Source organism: Mustela nigripes, chromosome 7 (assembly GCF_022355385.1).
Source record: "Mustela nigripes isolate SB6536 chromosome 7, MUSNIG.SB6536, whole genome shotgun sequence".
Classification (NCBI taxonomy): domain Eukaryota; kingdom Metazoa; phylum Chordata; class Mammalia; order Carnivora; family Mustelidae; genus Mustela; species Mustela nigripes.
The window spans coordinates 128,568,637-128,583,175 of NC_081563.1; the positions used below are offsets into that span (position 1 = coordinate 128,568,637).

The window sequence follows — 14,539 nt, forward strand, 5'->3', positions numbered from 1 at the left end:
GGGGCGCCTGGGTGGCTCAGTGGGTTAAGCCGCTGCCTTCGGCTCAGGTCATGATCTCAGGGTCCTGGGATCGAGTCCCGCATCGGGCTCTCTGCTCAGCAGGGAGCCTGTTTCCTCCTCTCTCTCTCTCTGCCTGCCTCTCTGCCTACTTGTGATCTCTCTCTGTCAAATAAATAAATAAAAATCTTTAAAAAAAAAAAAAAATAAAAATAAAAATAAAAATAAAAAAAAAAACTATATGAGAAAGAAAGAGAGAGACTAACAGGAGAGGAGACAGGACCCTCCAGGCCATCCCAAGGACTTCACTTCTACTCTGAGGGAGGCGGGAGCCACAGGAGGGCTCTGAGCAGGGCTGCGGCATGGACGGACTCAAGCTCAGACTGGACCCCTCTGGCTATGTGTGGAGGACAGACTGGAGCAGGCCCAGGGGAGAGCAGAGCAGACAACTCTAAACAGTCTGGGATGTTTCTCGACCGTGTGTCCTTGGGCAAGTCGCTTTTCCTTCTGTGCCTCAGTCTTCCTCACCTGTGAAGTGGGTTTGAAAAATACGTTCCCCGCCACCATCGGGCAGAGGTGAGAGCTGACACCACTCAGGGAAGTGTTGTTAAGGAGCCTCTGAGTCCAGTGGAGGCAAAGGTGCTGCCAAACAGCTTTTAATCATGCAAATTAGTTTCCTGAACAGAAACCGGGGGTGCCTTCCTCTATCACAGGAAGCAGAGACCCATCATAAATAAACAGCCCTCTCACCAGCAGCACCCTGGCCATCGACAGGAACCCAAAGTCTTCATCGGGTGTGGTCAGCTCCGACATAGTACTCACAGGGAGGCTGAGACCCAGACAGGGTGGAAATAGACCTGGGTCACAAAGCCGCCTTCCCACAGGGTCTGGGGATCTGCCTGGCAAGGGGAAGGTATGGTTCTCCTCCCTGGACAAGTGTCAAGGCCAGTGGCAGGAGGCAGCTGCTGAGATCTTGGGAAGACCCCCGTGCAGTATGATTTTCAGGTCATCAATTAGACCATGCCACACCCCTGCTAAAAACCCTCCAGGGGCTCCTTGCCCCCACTAAGAATAAAACCCAAAGTGCTCACGGTGCAAGAGTCCCATACCACACCAATGTATCTCCCCAACACCACCATCCTGACCTCCTGCTGTTCCTCAAAGAAGCCAAGCCTGATCCTGCCTCAGGGCCTTTGCACATGCTGCCCGCTCTACCTAGAACACACATTTCTCGACTGTCTCTCTACATCTGGCTCCTTCTCAACTCCAGGACTCAGCTCATATGCCACCTCTTCAGAGAGGCCTTCCTCGACTACCCCATCTCAAGTAGATGCCACCATCCCCATTACAAACATATCCTCATTTTATTTCCTTCTCGGTGCATCCACCCCCAAGCTGAGTAGACTTCAGAAAGTTACTCTGTCTCTCTGGGTCTTAGTTGCCCAAGCAGCAAAATAGCACAAGAGTTGTTGCAAGGGCTCAAGAAGATAATCCCGACAGAACATAGTAGGTCCTCAGTGAATGTTATCATTCCATATGTCACCACCTTCTCAAGGGACCTCTCTTTGTATTATCTGAAGAGTCCACCAGGGCAGAGGCCTTATCCATCTTGTTCTGGCCATGTGCCAGGACCCGGCCCAGTGTCAATGTATTGAATGAAGAAGTGAATGAGTGAAAGAAAGCACCGACTGCCCCCAGCCCCCTCTGGCCCTGGTCTCGCTGCTGCTGCTGCGGCTGGGAACAGCCCCTTCCAAAAGCCGCCTGCCACCCCCCTGCGAAGGGGAAGATACAGGCCCCCAGATTCTGGTGGCTCGTGGCCACCTGCTTCCACCAGACTTTGGTGGCCCTAGTCCCACCAGCCTGAAATAGCCTTGCCTCCCCTGGCCCAGACACAAGGGATCGTCTGTCAGTCCCACCCAGGGGAAGGAAGCAGGCGGGTAAACACAGATTGAGTGTCCAACCACAGGACAAAAGAGGAGCAGGCAGATTCCCCTCCTGGTCCTCAAGGAGCCGAGAAAATAAAAATAAACTAAAAAATCGACACAGGGCTGGGAGGCTGGACGACTTCCCTTCTTCTTGGGGCTTCGTCTCAGATAATAGGAGAGCCTGCAGCAGGTACCAGGGTAGCCCTGACCTTGGCTCAGCGCTGGGCCCTGAAGGTCCTTCCCACGGATGACTATGCTCCTTGCTGCAATCCCCTAAGGGCTCCGATCATCTCCATTTGCAGGTGGGAAGACCAGGACTCAGGCAGGCAAAAGGACTCGCCCAAGGTCACATGGGAGCAGAGCCAGGATTCGAACCCAAGCCCTTTGGCTTCTAGAATCCATGCTCCTAACCATGAACCCAAGACACAAGGCTGGATGAAAAGAGCAGCCCTAACACGCCACTCAGGTAAGCACATATACACTCAGACACGGCAATTCCTTATGTTCCTGCGTACACGTGTGAATGCCCTAAAATGGTCTGAGAGCAGAGCCGGTGGGCAAAGGAGGTTGTAGTCCCCTGGTTCACAGCCAGGGGTTATTCGGTTATTCGGGACATGTGGCAATATCTGGAGACCTTTTTTGATTGTGCCAAATTGGGGGAGGGGGGCGCTCCACGCATCTGGCGGGTAGAGGTCAGGCCTACAACGCACAGGACAGCTCCCCACAATAGACAGTGATCCCACCCCAATATTTCAGCAGAGCCAAGGGTCAAAGTATGGAGGGATTAGCCCCAGCCCAGCAGCGAAGGCTGAAATGCCCCCTGTGGAACCTCTTTAAGACGGACCTTTGGGCCAGGCTAAAACAACGTCCTGGGAACTTCTTCCAGAACTCTCAGGAGGGAACCCTGACCAGCCCCAGGGGCCACCACCCTCAACCACGGCTCACCCCCCTCTGGGGGCCACAACTTCTGCAGGGGGTCCCTCTAGGGTCTCGCCTGCAAAACAAGGAGTTTCAGACCCTCCTCCCCTCCCCCCACCCAACCCCACCACTCGCTCTCTAGGGGCTTCTAAACTTTGGGGCAAGAACCAGCTGGGGCCATGCCCTGTGCCTGGGGAGCAAGGCACACTGGTTTGAGGTCCAGCCGATTACTCGCCTCCTGCCAGGATTCCAGGCAGAGAGCTAGAGGAGAGAAATCACAAAAATCTGAGAGGTTAAGCTTTGCTGCCGGTGGACCTGACCCGCTGCAGAGATACCTCTTTCCGAAGCCGGCGGGGGATGGGGGGGCACACTTTAGAGCAAAGAGGATGTGGGTTTCTCGATTCAATCCGAGGGAGTGGCCCAAGCTCAACAGGTCTTCTGCTCAGTGGCCTGATAAAGGGGGACACCCTGTAAGAGAGGGGTGCCCTGAAGCCTCCAAAAGCCAGGGACACCAACTCCATCCTTCTCTAAGTGACAGATAAATGGTTAGGAAGGAAACGACCCACCAATAGTGAACGGGCGTCCAGAATGATTATTTGCAGAAAGCGCTCATTCAAATGCACAGACTGGAGCATCTCTGTTGGGTCACCCTTCTCCACAGCACAAGAGCAGAGTTTGCCCTGCAGGCAGCTGCACTTCCCTAACCCAGAACGCTAGACTATATAGCAGGTGCTCTCAAACTACCTGCACATTGAGAAAAGCAGCCTAATTTCTTCTTGGATTTCCCTTGGCGGGGGCGGGGGGGGGGGCTCTGTTTGCCCTGCACCAAGATGCCCCCCGAACTCCTGCTGACATTGGGGTTCTTCCCATCAGAAGGTTTTCCCTGACTTCCTAATGCTGTTCGGCTCTCCGGCATCCTAAAGCTCCAATAATTTGGACCTTTGGGCTTAATTCTTATCTGCACGGGCAGCCAGAGGTCACACAAAGGCTGTGAATTTGTGTCATGAACACAGCATCACCTTGGGCAGTTCAGGAAAGCAGTAAAGAGTGTGGGTTATGCAGCCAGACACCCTAAGTTTGAATCCCAGCTCCATCAGGCTGTGTGACCTTGCAAAACTGACTTGGCTTCTCTGGTCCTTCGTCTCATTTGCAAAGTGGGAAGCACAGTACCTAGCACTTTTGAGCTGATAACAGAGAATGCTTTACACAGGGCTTGCAAACATTTAGGACTTCGTAAGTGTCAGCCAATTGTTATTGTTGCTGTTACATCACCCTAATAATTATGCTGAAATACAATTCTTTCTGTCAGAGGTTTGTAACATATATTCACATGCATATACCTAATTTCATAGGAAAACAGTACTACAAATGAGATTTCTCCCCTTAACATCTTCCTGCTTGCCTTTCTCCCCAAGATACACATCCCTGTATCCTTTACCCTAACTCCTGTGATGTCATACATACGACCGACATGGATGTGTTATGATTCTCATTTACTTTCCAAAAGCAAAATTGTGTTATATACACTTCTCAGCATCCTACCTTTTGCAACACACTGTCGTGAAAATCCCCAAAGTCACTGAGTAGGTTACTCTGTTTCAGCGACTACAGAATTTAAAATGTGCCCCCCCCCACACCTCCTGACATTTCTCTCTAGTGTGAGACTAGGAGCAAAAAAAAAAAATCTTAAAAAAAAAAAAAAAAAAAGAACAGTGACAACACAAAACCACAGTTTCTTGTTTTGGCAAGCAGAGCTCCAGTAAGAGAAGCTCTGGTCTCCTAACCCCCAAAAAAAGCAGAACCAGAAAGCATTCTGGGAGCTTTCTGCTGACACCCCAGATCCTTAGGGACCCTGATGCAGCTGATCGAGCCTACCCTCTGGGGGTCTACTGACCCTTCAGGAGCCTACTGACCAACACTTACCCAAGGGTTTCTCTACCATCCACCCAGGTTCCCTGCCTTCCCACCACTGCCCGGCTGGCACACCCATCATAAGATGCACCGGCACCTGCCCAGGAGGTCCCCACTTGTAAGAAGGGACTCCAAATCCATCCAACCAAAAGACAAGTGGACCCAAGGTTCAATAGCCTCCTCTTTAAGTGCGGGGATGGGGGAAGATTGTGAACCCCAAACAGACAACCTCCTCTAACTCCCACTGTACTACATCCCCGAAAAAAAACACCATAGCATACTAAGCACCAACTATGAGCCCGGCACAGCACTAATGGCTTCAAGGTCAGGCTCATTCAAGCCTGAAAACACCCTTAGGACAAAGGTGCTATACTGTTCCCATTGTACAGATGGGGAAACTGAGGCATCGAGCAGGCTAGTGACCTGCCCATTGCCACATGTGGTCAATGTAGGGGAAAGCCAGGATGTGAACACCAGCAGCCTGGGTCCAGAGGCCCACACTCAACCCTCACCTCATGGATAGACATTGAGCACAGAGGACGAAGCTGGCAGCCTGCCACTTCCATTCTTCTAGCATTCTATCCATTCTGCTGAAGACAGAACAGGAGCCACAGAGGCCACATAACCACAGGAAGCATAGGCAGAGGCTCAGGGTCCCGTAGACTTCAGTTCAAATCCCAGTTCTGCCACCTTAAGAAATCATGGGCCAAGATCTTTATAAGCCAGAGACAGTCTGTGAGGTGGCTAGGGACATGAGCTGTGACCAAATCTCGCCACTGCTGTCTACATGGCCCAGGGCAGCCCACTTCAACTATCGAGCCACAACTTCCTCATGTGTCAGTGGGGTAATGACAACACTCCCTTCACATGGGTAGTGGAAAGATCAAATAAATTGATACGTGTGAAGTGCCCAGAACCGTAAATAATGCATCCCTGTCAGTTCCTACACGGTGATGTCTATAATCATTATTATCATTGATAACGCTGTCCAAGAACACAGAGGGAGCACCCAACAAAGCCAGAGCTTCTCAACGTTGAAATCCAAGATTCGGAGTCAAAACCCAGGGCATTTTCTCCCACAATCTCTGTGGTATCCCCCAAGAAAGATCTAGCATCGCTACAAGAGGGCTGTCCTTGCCTTTCCATGCCTCTTACATAAACATACACAAAACATGGCACCAAAGTCATCAGTCCCCCTTGGAGGTGGGGAGGGGTGTAAAACAGTTCCTGAAGGCAGTGGGGAAAGATGGGGAGATTCTGGAGGAACCACAGAGCCCCAGAACCGGAATTAAAAAAAAAAAAAATCAAAACAAAACAAAATGGAAAAAAAAAAAAAAAAAAACTGGTTCCGGAGTTTAGATAAGTCAAAAGGAAATCCACTCAAAGTCCCTGTCCTCCTTCCAGCGCTGACTCACACCTCACTTCCTCCAGGCAGCCCTCCCTGACTACTCCTGCTCACTGGAAGCTGGAATCCTATAACCCTAATGATTGGTATTATTTCATCATCATATAAAAGAATAATTAATGATGATAACTCATATTTTTATACCATATTACCAGCCAGACACTGTTCTAAATGCTTTATATATATTTATACAACTGATTTATCCTCTTAAAAAACCCTGTAAGATAATATCTATTATCATCTCCTATTTTACAGATGATGAAAGTGAGGCTGAGAAAGGTTAAGCCACTTGCCTAAGGTCATACAGCCCAAGGACTCAAAGCCAAGCAGTATAGCTCCAGAGCCCAGCCTTTTATGTGCAATTTCTATAAACACCCACTTTGCCACCAACTAGACTGTCCCCTCCTTGAGGACAGGAACCCCAGAGCTGGCCTTTCTGCATCTCCTACATTTCTGGGTCATTTCTACTGACACCAGGACCTTAAAACTAGGGACACAGGAAGAGCAGGGCAGCCCTTCAAGACCCACCTCTGCCCCATGGAATTAGAAGCGTGGAGGGATTACCAAGCCTTCTTCCCTTACTAAGTAAGTATAAAGGCTCGGAGGAGAGAGTGGGAAGACAGAAGAGAACAACCTGCAGGCTGCCAGCCTCGCTGTGTGGAAAGCCTTGGTAATTAGCAGTTCCTGAAGCTAAGCCCTGGATTTTCAAAACTGAAAGGTCTTGGGTTGTTTAGGGGCCATTTCTGATGGAGCAAAACAAGAAAGGCCGCCTGCGGCTCACAGACAAGGTATGGGCTGGTCAAGTTACACAATCAGTCTGTTGCTGGCACCAGCCTGGGGACACCCAAAAGGGCAAGGCAGAAAAGCAGCCTGGATTCTCCTCCCCTGGGTTTACAGGTGGGGAAACTGAGGCCAGGGCAGGGAGCAGGACTGGTCCAAGAACCAGCTCATCTCAGAACTGACAGGTCAATCCTAACAAAAACTGATGAACTCAATCACGTGGAAGTAGGAAATCTTTTTTTTTTTTTTCCTTCCTGTTTCTTTAATAGTAAGAATGGTGGCTTCCAATCAATTTCCATTATTCCAGCAACCTCAGACTCTACAAGTGGACAATCTAAAACCACAGTTAACTCCGACACCATCTGCATCTGTTCTGAAACGTACCACACCATCCAGGCGAGGGCGCGGGAGGAAGAGGTATATTTTCTTACCCATTAATATAAAAATTGGTCTGTCTTTCCTCTCTCGCTTCTAGACTGAGGAGCAGGGAGTGGCTCAGAAGGAGAAGTAACGAGTTCCCGAGAATGTGACATTGCTCAGAGATATCAGAGCTGTCTACCTCTTTATATCAGAAACTGCCAGCTTCAAACTGAACAGATTCCTTTTTTTTTTTTTTTTTAAACGATGAGAGAGGGAGAGATGGGAAAGAAATGCCAACTCTGCCTTATTCTCACAGGCCTTTCTAGTAGGGTCCTTTAGCCAAATGGTTTTCAATGCCACCACACAACTCCCCAACCCCCCAAATGCCCCCCCACACACATACACACACCTCTTTTCACAGAGAAAAGGGCTCTCTCCTCCCTGAGTTAGAACTAGGACCTCACACAGCCTCTGCTGGACCTCCAAGCCAGTGGGGACCCCAGAGGATGCCAGAAGCTCCCTCTGTGCCCCCAGAGACTGGGGAGCTGCAGAGCCTGGCTCTGAGATCTCTAAGGAGCAACCACCACCCCCAGCTCTTCCTGAACCAGGATTAAAAGACTTCCTAGAGCCGAGAAGGGAGTAAATGAGGTCCCAGCAGGAGGCACGGAGATTAAAGCCCTCAGAGTCTCCTAACTTCCAGGGAGGCTTGGCCCCAGGCCCACCCCCTCCACCCCCTGGCCACTTTTCTCACTTCCTAGGAGAGTAGGGAAGTGGCCCCTTCCTCCCTCTCACAGGGGGACTTTAAAAAAAAAAAAAAAAGAAAGAAAAGGAAAAGAAAAAGAAAAAAAGAAGCTCTGCATTGGAGTTTGGAGCACCGGATGGGACGGCCCTGGTCCAAACCCGGTACCTCCAATGAACCAGCTGTGTGATTCCAGGCAAGTTACTCAACCCCGCTGGTGCTAAACTTTCCCATCTAAAAAATGGAGTCAATACTCGTCCCTACTTCATAAGCCACTTGGAAGGCTAAACCTTCTAATGACATATGTAAGCGCCTGCCACATAGTAAGCGCTCGACTGTTATTTTAGAGTCTGACGCTGTGGTTTTGCCACTCAGAGATGGGGGTGGGACCTGGACTGGCAAGTTGTGAGTTCGAAACCCGCTGTACCCAAGCTCCAGCAAAAGCGTGTGCACTGGAGAAAGGGGTCCTACTCTTTGTGGTTTTGTGGGATCTCCGTCCCTCTTCCGGGCTCTGGGTTGAGGGGCGCTGGACTCTAGGATGTCTAGGCTCCGTCCCGTTGAATAGTCGGTGGTGCACTAGGTGGCGAAGAAATCCCCCGGGGGAAAAAAACACAGGAGCGAAAGCTCCCGGCGCCTGGGTCCCAGAGCCCCTGCCTCGCGGATGTAACTAATTTTAAAACTATTTGAGCGGCGGGAGGGGAAAAGAAAAAGACAAAAGGGCAGCGTGCAGGGTGGAAACAGGAGTATGGGAGACCCCGAGTCCGGGCTTGGACCGAAGGCAAAGGAGGCGACAGCCAGCTCTGGAGGAGCCCGGATATCCCCATCTTTCTGTGTGCCCGCCAGGGCGCCCCTGAGGCGACTCTCGCGCCCTCCAGGGACCGCGGCCACAGGTTGTGGGGACCGCCCCGCGCTGGAGGCCCCTGCGCTCCACAGAGCGGGGCAGCCGGGGCAGAGGCTGTCCCCGCGCGCCCCGGGCGACACTCACCGATTGCAAGAAGCGCAAGGTGCCCACGTAGTCCCTCTCGGTGCCCAAGATCTCGTTGAGGACGCAGAGGCGGAGGCGCAGCTGGCGCTCCGACTCCCGCGCGGCCGCGCACGGGCCGGAGCTGGGCGCAGCGGCGCCGGGGACCCGGGGGTCCGGGTGGGCACCGTCCCCAGCCCCGTCGCCACTGGGATCGCTACCGCCGGGTCCCTCCATTCTAACGCGGCCGCGCGGCGCCGGCTGCTTCCCCCGCGCGAAGGTCGCGCCGAACGGCGACTCAGGCGTCCAGGCGCCCCATCCCGGACGGGGAGCGCCGGCGGGCCGGGCTCAGCGGCGGGCCCGGCGCCTGGCGCGGCGGGCGGGCGGGACTGGGGGCGGGCGGCCCGGGCCGGGGGCGGAGGCAGCGCGCGGAGGCTGGACCAGGGGCGGGAGGGGGCCGGCCCTCGGGGCTCCCAGACGGCGGGCTCCGCCGCCGCCGCCGCCCCCGCCGCTAAGGGAGCGTCTGCCAAGTGCCACACCGCTCTCTGGCCGCAGAGGCGCTCCGCGCGCGCACCGAGCCCCTTGGAGACGCGCGGCGGAGCTCAGAGGCTACGTCGGAAGCTCTGAGCGGCCAGGGCCGAGGCTCCCGGGGCGCTCGGGCGGGAACCCTCCAGAAGGGGAGCCGGCGGAGGCAGAGGACCCCGAGGAGGCGCACGCGCCGCCGCCCGCGCGCCAACTCCGTGCCCGGACGCGTGGCCCCCTCCCCCGCCGCGGGCTACGCCACTCCCACCCACCCCACGCGACACCCACCGCGCGCAGGCACATGCACGCAGGTTCGGCCGCCGCGGCCGCTTCTCGGGCCGAGCGAACACCGGGCTGGAGAGGCTCGCGGCGGAGCAGCTCGGGAGCCAGCCCGCCCCGGCCCGCGCAGCCCCGCGGGCCCGCGAAGAAAAGGGGGCGGCCCCACCCCGGGCCAGCCAGCCTCTGGGGACACTGAGCTCTTTGGGTGCCCTCGGGCGCTGCCACGACCTTGAGAAGGAAGACGCGCGGCTCTCTCTGTCCCTCCCTTTCTCTTGCCCTTTCCTTCCTTCCGTTTCTGTCCCTTTCTTTTCTGAACTTGCTTGCCCCCAGGAGTCGACCCTGCGCCTTCCACCTTTCCCAGAAGAAATCAGTATCTGCTCTCGAGTTACTAATCAGGTAGCAGCTGCTCTGCCCGCGCCTCCCCCCACCTCCATCCACCCACCACCCGGGAGAAGGCCTTGGGAACCCCGGCTGCTACTCCAGGCTGCTCTGCTTGACCTTGATCATCAGCGGAACCGCTTGACAAATGTCCTTACCTGCCTCACAGGAAGGTAGGGAGAGGTGACCGAGCTCTGGGGCCTAGAGTCTCAGGTTTGAATCCCATCTCCTTCACGTGCTAGTGGGTGACCTTGGGCTGGTTTCCTTTGCCTCAAGAGCCTTAGTGTTCTCAACAGTACAATGGGAATGATATTGCTACCTAGATCATAGGATCCTCCACAGGGTTGTGTTAGTCCCCAGGACAGTGCCCAGTACCTAGAAAGTTCTCTATGTTTGTCCTTTATTATTATTGTTATTCATGTGTGAATGCCCTCTTGGCCTGGCCCCATTCTCCAAACTGTCCACAAAATCCTTAATCTTCCCCTGTTCACCTCCCAGGGATGGTACTGTCTCTGCACTGGATTAAACGATTCATATAATATCCCCCCTGTAGACTGCAATCATCCTTTAGGCAAGAACATGACTACTTATTTATCTTCTGTTCCAAACACCCAAGACTGTTCTCCTTTTGGCTTGCATTGGTACTGCAGGTTCCTCAGGATGCTGAGAGAGAGTGGGATGGCTTCTGCCCTCTAGGAAATGTGTCTTTGGGATTATGAACAAGTTGGTGTTTGATCTGGGCCTCAAGGGAGGGAAGTTCTTCTGGGCAGGTGGTAAAGGGTGTGAGGTAGGTGAATCTGCCAGGTGTGGGTAAGCAGTTGATTATGTCTCTGAGTAGCTCTGCTGTGTAACTTTAGACTAGTCACAGGCCCTTTCTGAGCCTCAGATGTCTTATCTTTAAATAAATCCTGTCTACCACAAGGAGAAAACATAGTGGGAACATGATGACTATGGAATGAAGCTGGTTTGCATTTCCACCCAAGCTCCAACTCTAATTGGCTCAGTGACCTTGGCTAAGACACTTCACATTTCTGAACCTCAGTTGCCTAATCTTTAAAATGGGAGTCTTGGGAGGAATGTGTATGTAACGCAGGGTCTCTCAACCTAAGGGCCACTGACATTTAGAGCTACATAAGTCTTCACTCCTGTGCCCGGTAGCCATTTCGTCGGTAAGCTGCACCCACCAGATGCCAGCAGCACTCTCCCCGCTCCAGCTGTGACGACCAAAAATGTCACCAGACAGTGCCACATGTCCCCTGAGAGACAGAACTGCCCCCAGTTGAGAACCACTGGTAGAAAGTTGCTGACACAGAAAGCTGGCACATAGTAGGTGCTCAACAGGCACAGGTGCAGGGAAGTTAGTGCTGTTTGGAAACATCAGACAGTTCCTTATTCCCTGACGAGCCTCTCAGATTCTGCAGGCTCAGGATTTGAAGCTGCCTTCCCAAGCTCTGCTCAAAAGAAAAAATAAAGAAGATAAACCGAAGAGAAACAAGGGGTGGTTTTTGTCCATCCCACGTTGAACTAACCAATGAGAAATGAGTTAAGGACTGCCCAGGATTGCAATCATTTCCCAAATGCAGATGAGTTTTCAGTAAGTCAGGCCAGCTGCCCAGAAAGTCTTTTCCTCATTCTGAGCACCAAGAGCAGCTTTCTGAGAAGAGAGGCATCTCCACCCTTGGCATTGGCCGGAAGAGCTGGACAACTGAACTCAATGTGGGACACACAGGCCAGGATTCATTTCTTCAAACCAAAATATTCCCTTCCTTATAGTCCTATGTGAGCCACCCCTGACTGTCCAAGTTAAAACTTCCCCCGAAGGAAGCTTTGCTGTTAGAAGCAGATATCTCCAGAGGATCCTGGCTCAAGATCTGATTCAAACATAATGGATATCAGATTAAGTCAGGGCTCCAGACCTTTGCCAAATCAGATTCCTTCCAGGAAGCACTAGAAGCATAGCCTGGAGGAAACAAAGAAGGAAATACTTAGGACCCTTGGTCTGAATCCCAGCTCGGCCACTGATATACATGCATTCATTTTTCCCAGGCTTCGGGAAAGTTGTAGCCCTAGGGACCAGCTGCCTGGGTTCAAATCCCAGCCTCATCAGCTTCGTAACTGTGTGGGTTTGTGCAAGTGATTTTGTCTCTCTGGGCTTTGATGTGTCTATCTGTAAAATGGGGTTGATAAGAGGTCCTACTTCACAGAGTTGTGTGGATTAAAATACTTAATAGATCCAAAGTGCTTAGAATGCTGCCTGACACTCAATTCGGTGTTAGTTACTAGAACTGGGGGAAGCCATGATGTTTGGAGGTGTTGCAGCCACCTTGATACCATGAGGATGGTCATCGTTAACCAGCTGAAGATGACAAAATGACAGAAGAAAAGAATCTTGATCTTTGATGTCATCAAGCCCCAGAATTAACCAACTATGGAACTGCTCTGCCTCTGGACTTCCTGTATTAAAAGACAATAAAATGTCCTTATTGTTTAAGCCAGGTGAGTCATGCTTTCTTATTTGCAGCCAAAGGCATCCTAGCTGATATGCCTCCCTTTCCCTAGATTTCTCCCCACTTAGATGAACAGATTCCTCTACTGAAAGGAAGGCCAGGGACACCTGGGTGGCTCAGCTGGTTGAGGGTCTGACTCTTAATTTCAGCTCAGGTCCATGATCTCATGATCATGGGATCAAGCCCCCTGTCCAGCTCTGTGCTCTGCACAGAGGTTTCTTACTCAGGTTTCTCTCCCTCTGCCCCTGCTTCCACCTCTACATGCTTGCTCTCTCCCTCTAAAATAAATAAATCTTTTTTTAAAAAAGATTTTATTTATTGTGCTCGCTTCGGCAGCACATATACTAAAGATTTTATTTATTTATTTGACAGAGAGAGATCACAAGCAGGCAGAGAGGCAGGCAGAGAGAGGAGGAAGCAGGCTCCCTGCAGAGCAGAGAGTCCGATGCGGGGCTCGATCCCAGGACCCTGAGATCATGACCTGAGCCGAAGGCAGCGGCTTAACCCACTGAGCCACCCAGGCGCCCCTAAAATAAATAAATCTTAAAAAATAAATAAATAAAAGGAAAGGAAGGAAGGTAAACTGAACACCCTCTTTGCATGGGACAATCCCAGTTTGTGCCTATTGTCCCAAAATAATTATTAATAACATCCTGTTTTGGATGATTATGATCACCCTATCCTTTGAAATAAGCGCTGTGCTCTTTCCAGTTCTCTCTTAAAATGCAGAATCCCCCACAAAGTGCTGCTTTCCACCACCTCGTTTTCTGAATGAAGCAAAGACCTAAGGATTGTAACATGCAGGCTGGAAAGGGGGCAAAAGTTAAAGGAAAAAAGGTTCAGGGGATGCCTGGCTGGCTCAGTCGGCAGAGCATGTGACTCTTGATCTCTGGGTTGTGAGTTCGAGCCCCTCGTTGGGGATAGAAATTACTTAAAAATAAAATCTCTAGGGTCCCTGGGTGGCTCAGTGAATTAAGCTTCCGACTCTTGACTTCGGGTCTTAATCTCAGGGTCATGGGTTCAAGATCCACATTGCTAGGCATGGAGCCTACTTAAAAAATAATAAAACAGGGGCGCCTGGGTTAAAGCCTCAGCCTTCGGCTCAGGTCATGATCCCAGGGTCCTGGGCATTGGGCTCTCTGCTCAGCAGGGAGCCTGCTTCCTCCTCTCTCTCTGCCTGCCTCTCTGCCTGCTTGTGATCTCTCTCTCTGTCAAATAAGTAAAATCTTTAAACATAATAATAATAATAAAATAGATAATAAAATCTTTTGAATTTTTTTCAGAAAAAGATCGGTGGGGGTGCCTGTGTGGCTCAATGGGTTAAGCCTCTGCCTTCGGCTCTCGTCATGATCCCAGGGTCCTGGGATCGAGACCCGCATTGGGCCCTCTGCTCAGCAGGGAGCCTGCTTTTCTACCTCCCCCTCCACCTGCCTCTCTGCCTATTGTGATCTCTGTCTGTCAAATGGATAAATAAAATCTTAAAAAAAAAAAAAAAAAGATCAGTGCCTAAAAGGTAAATTCTATAACTTAGTCAAGACCAGAGATTGACCTGGATGGTGTATCTTGAAATCCTGCAGCCAGGATGCCAGATGGTTTCAACAGACATACTGGACACACATTTATATGTCTGGGTTGGTTTTTTTTTTTCCTTTTTCAGTTTGTTTCCTGGCCTGAAAGCTCAAAAATAGGGCTGCCCCATCCAAATCCAGACACCTGGCAATCCCAGTGGCAACTTTTATGGAAAGCTGACGGTTTCCGCTTTAGCCAGCAGAGACACAAACAGCCGCACCCTCTCCAAGTGCCATTTATGCTGTAGCCTACCTTCCAAATTTCCTAGGCAAATTCCATTCCTGGAGC

At 51.7% G+C, this 14,539-nt stretch overlaps 1 protein-coding gene and 1 long non-coding RNA gene across 2 annotated transcripts in view; one reads left to right on the plus strand and one right to left on the minus strand.

Moving 5' to 3' along the window:
• PREX1 (phosphatidylinositol-3,4,5-trisphosphate dependent Rac exchange factor 1) overlaps positions 1–9,349 on the minus strand; it is a 177,191-nt gene extending 167,842 nt beyond the window's left edge. Inside the window, exon 1 of the mRNA XM_059407188.1 lies at positions 9,021–9,349. Coding sequence (XP_059263171.1) covers positions 9,021–9,233 — 213 coding nt within the window. The 5' untranslated portion in view covers positions 9,234–9,349. The remainder of the gene's footprint in view (positions 1–9,020) is intronic.
• Positions 9,350–9,399: 50 nt separating this feature from the next.
• LOC132022784 (uncharacterized) lies at positions 9,400–14,089 on the plus strand. The gene is made up of 3 exons (XR_009405713.1): positions 9,400–10,348; positions 12,452–12,671; positions 13,966–14,089. It is a non-coding gene; the product is annotated as an uncharacterized LOC132022784 (long non-coding RNA).
• The last annotated feature ends 450 nt before the right edge of the window (positions 14,090–14,539 follow it).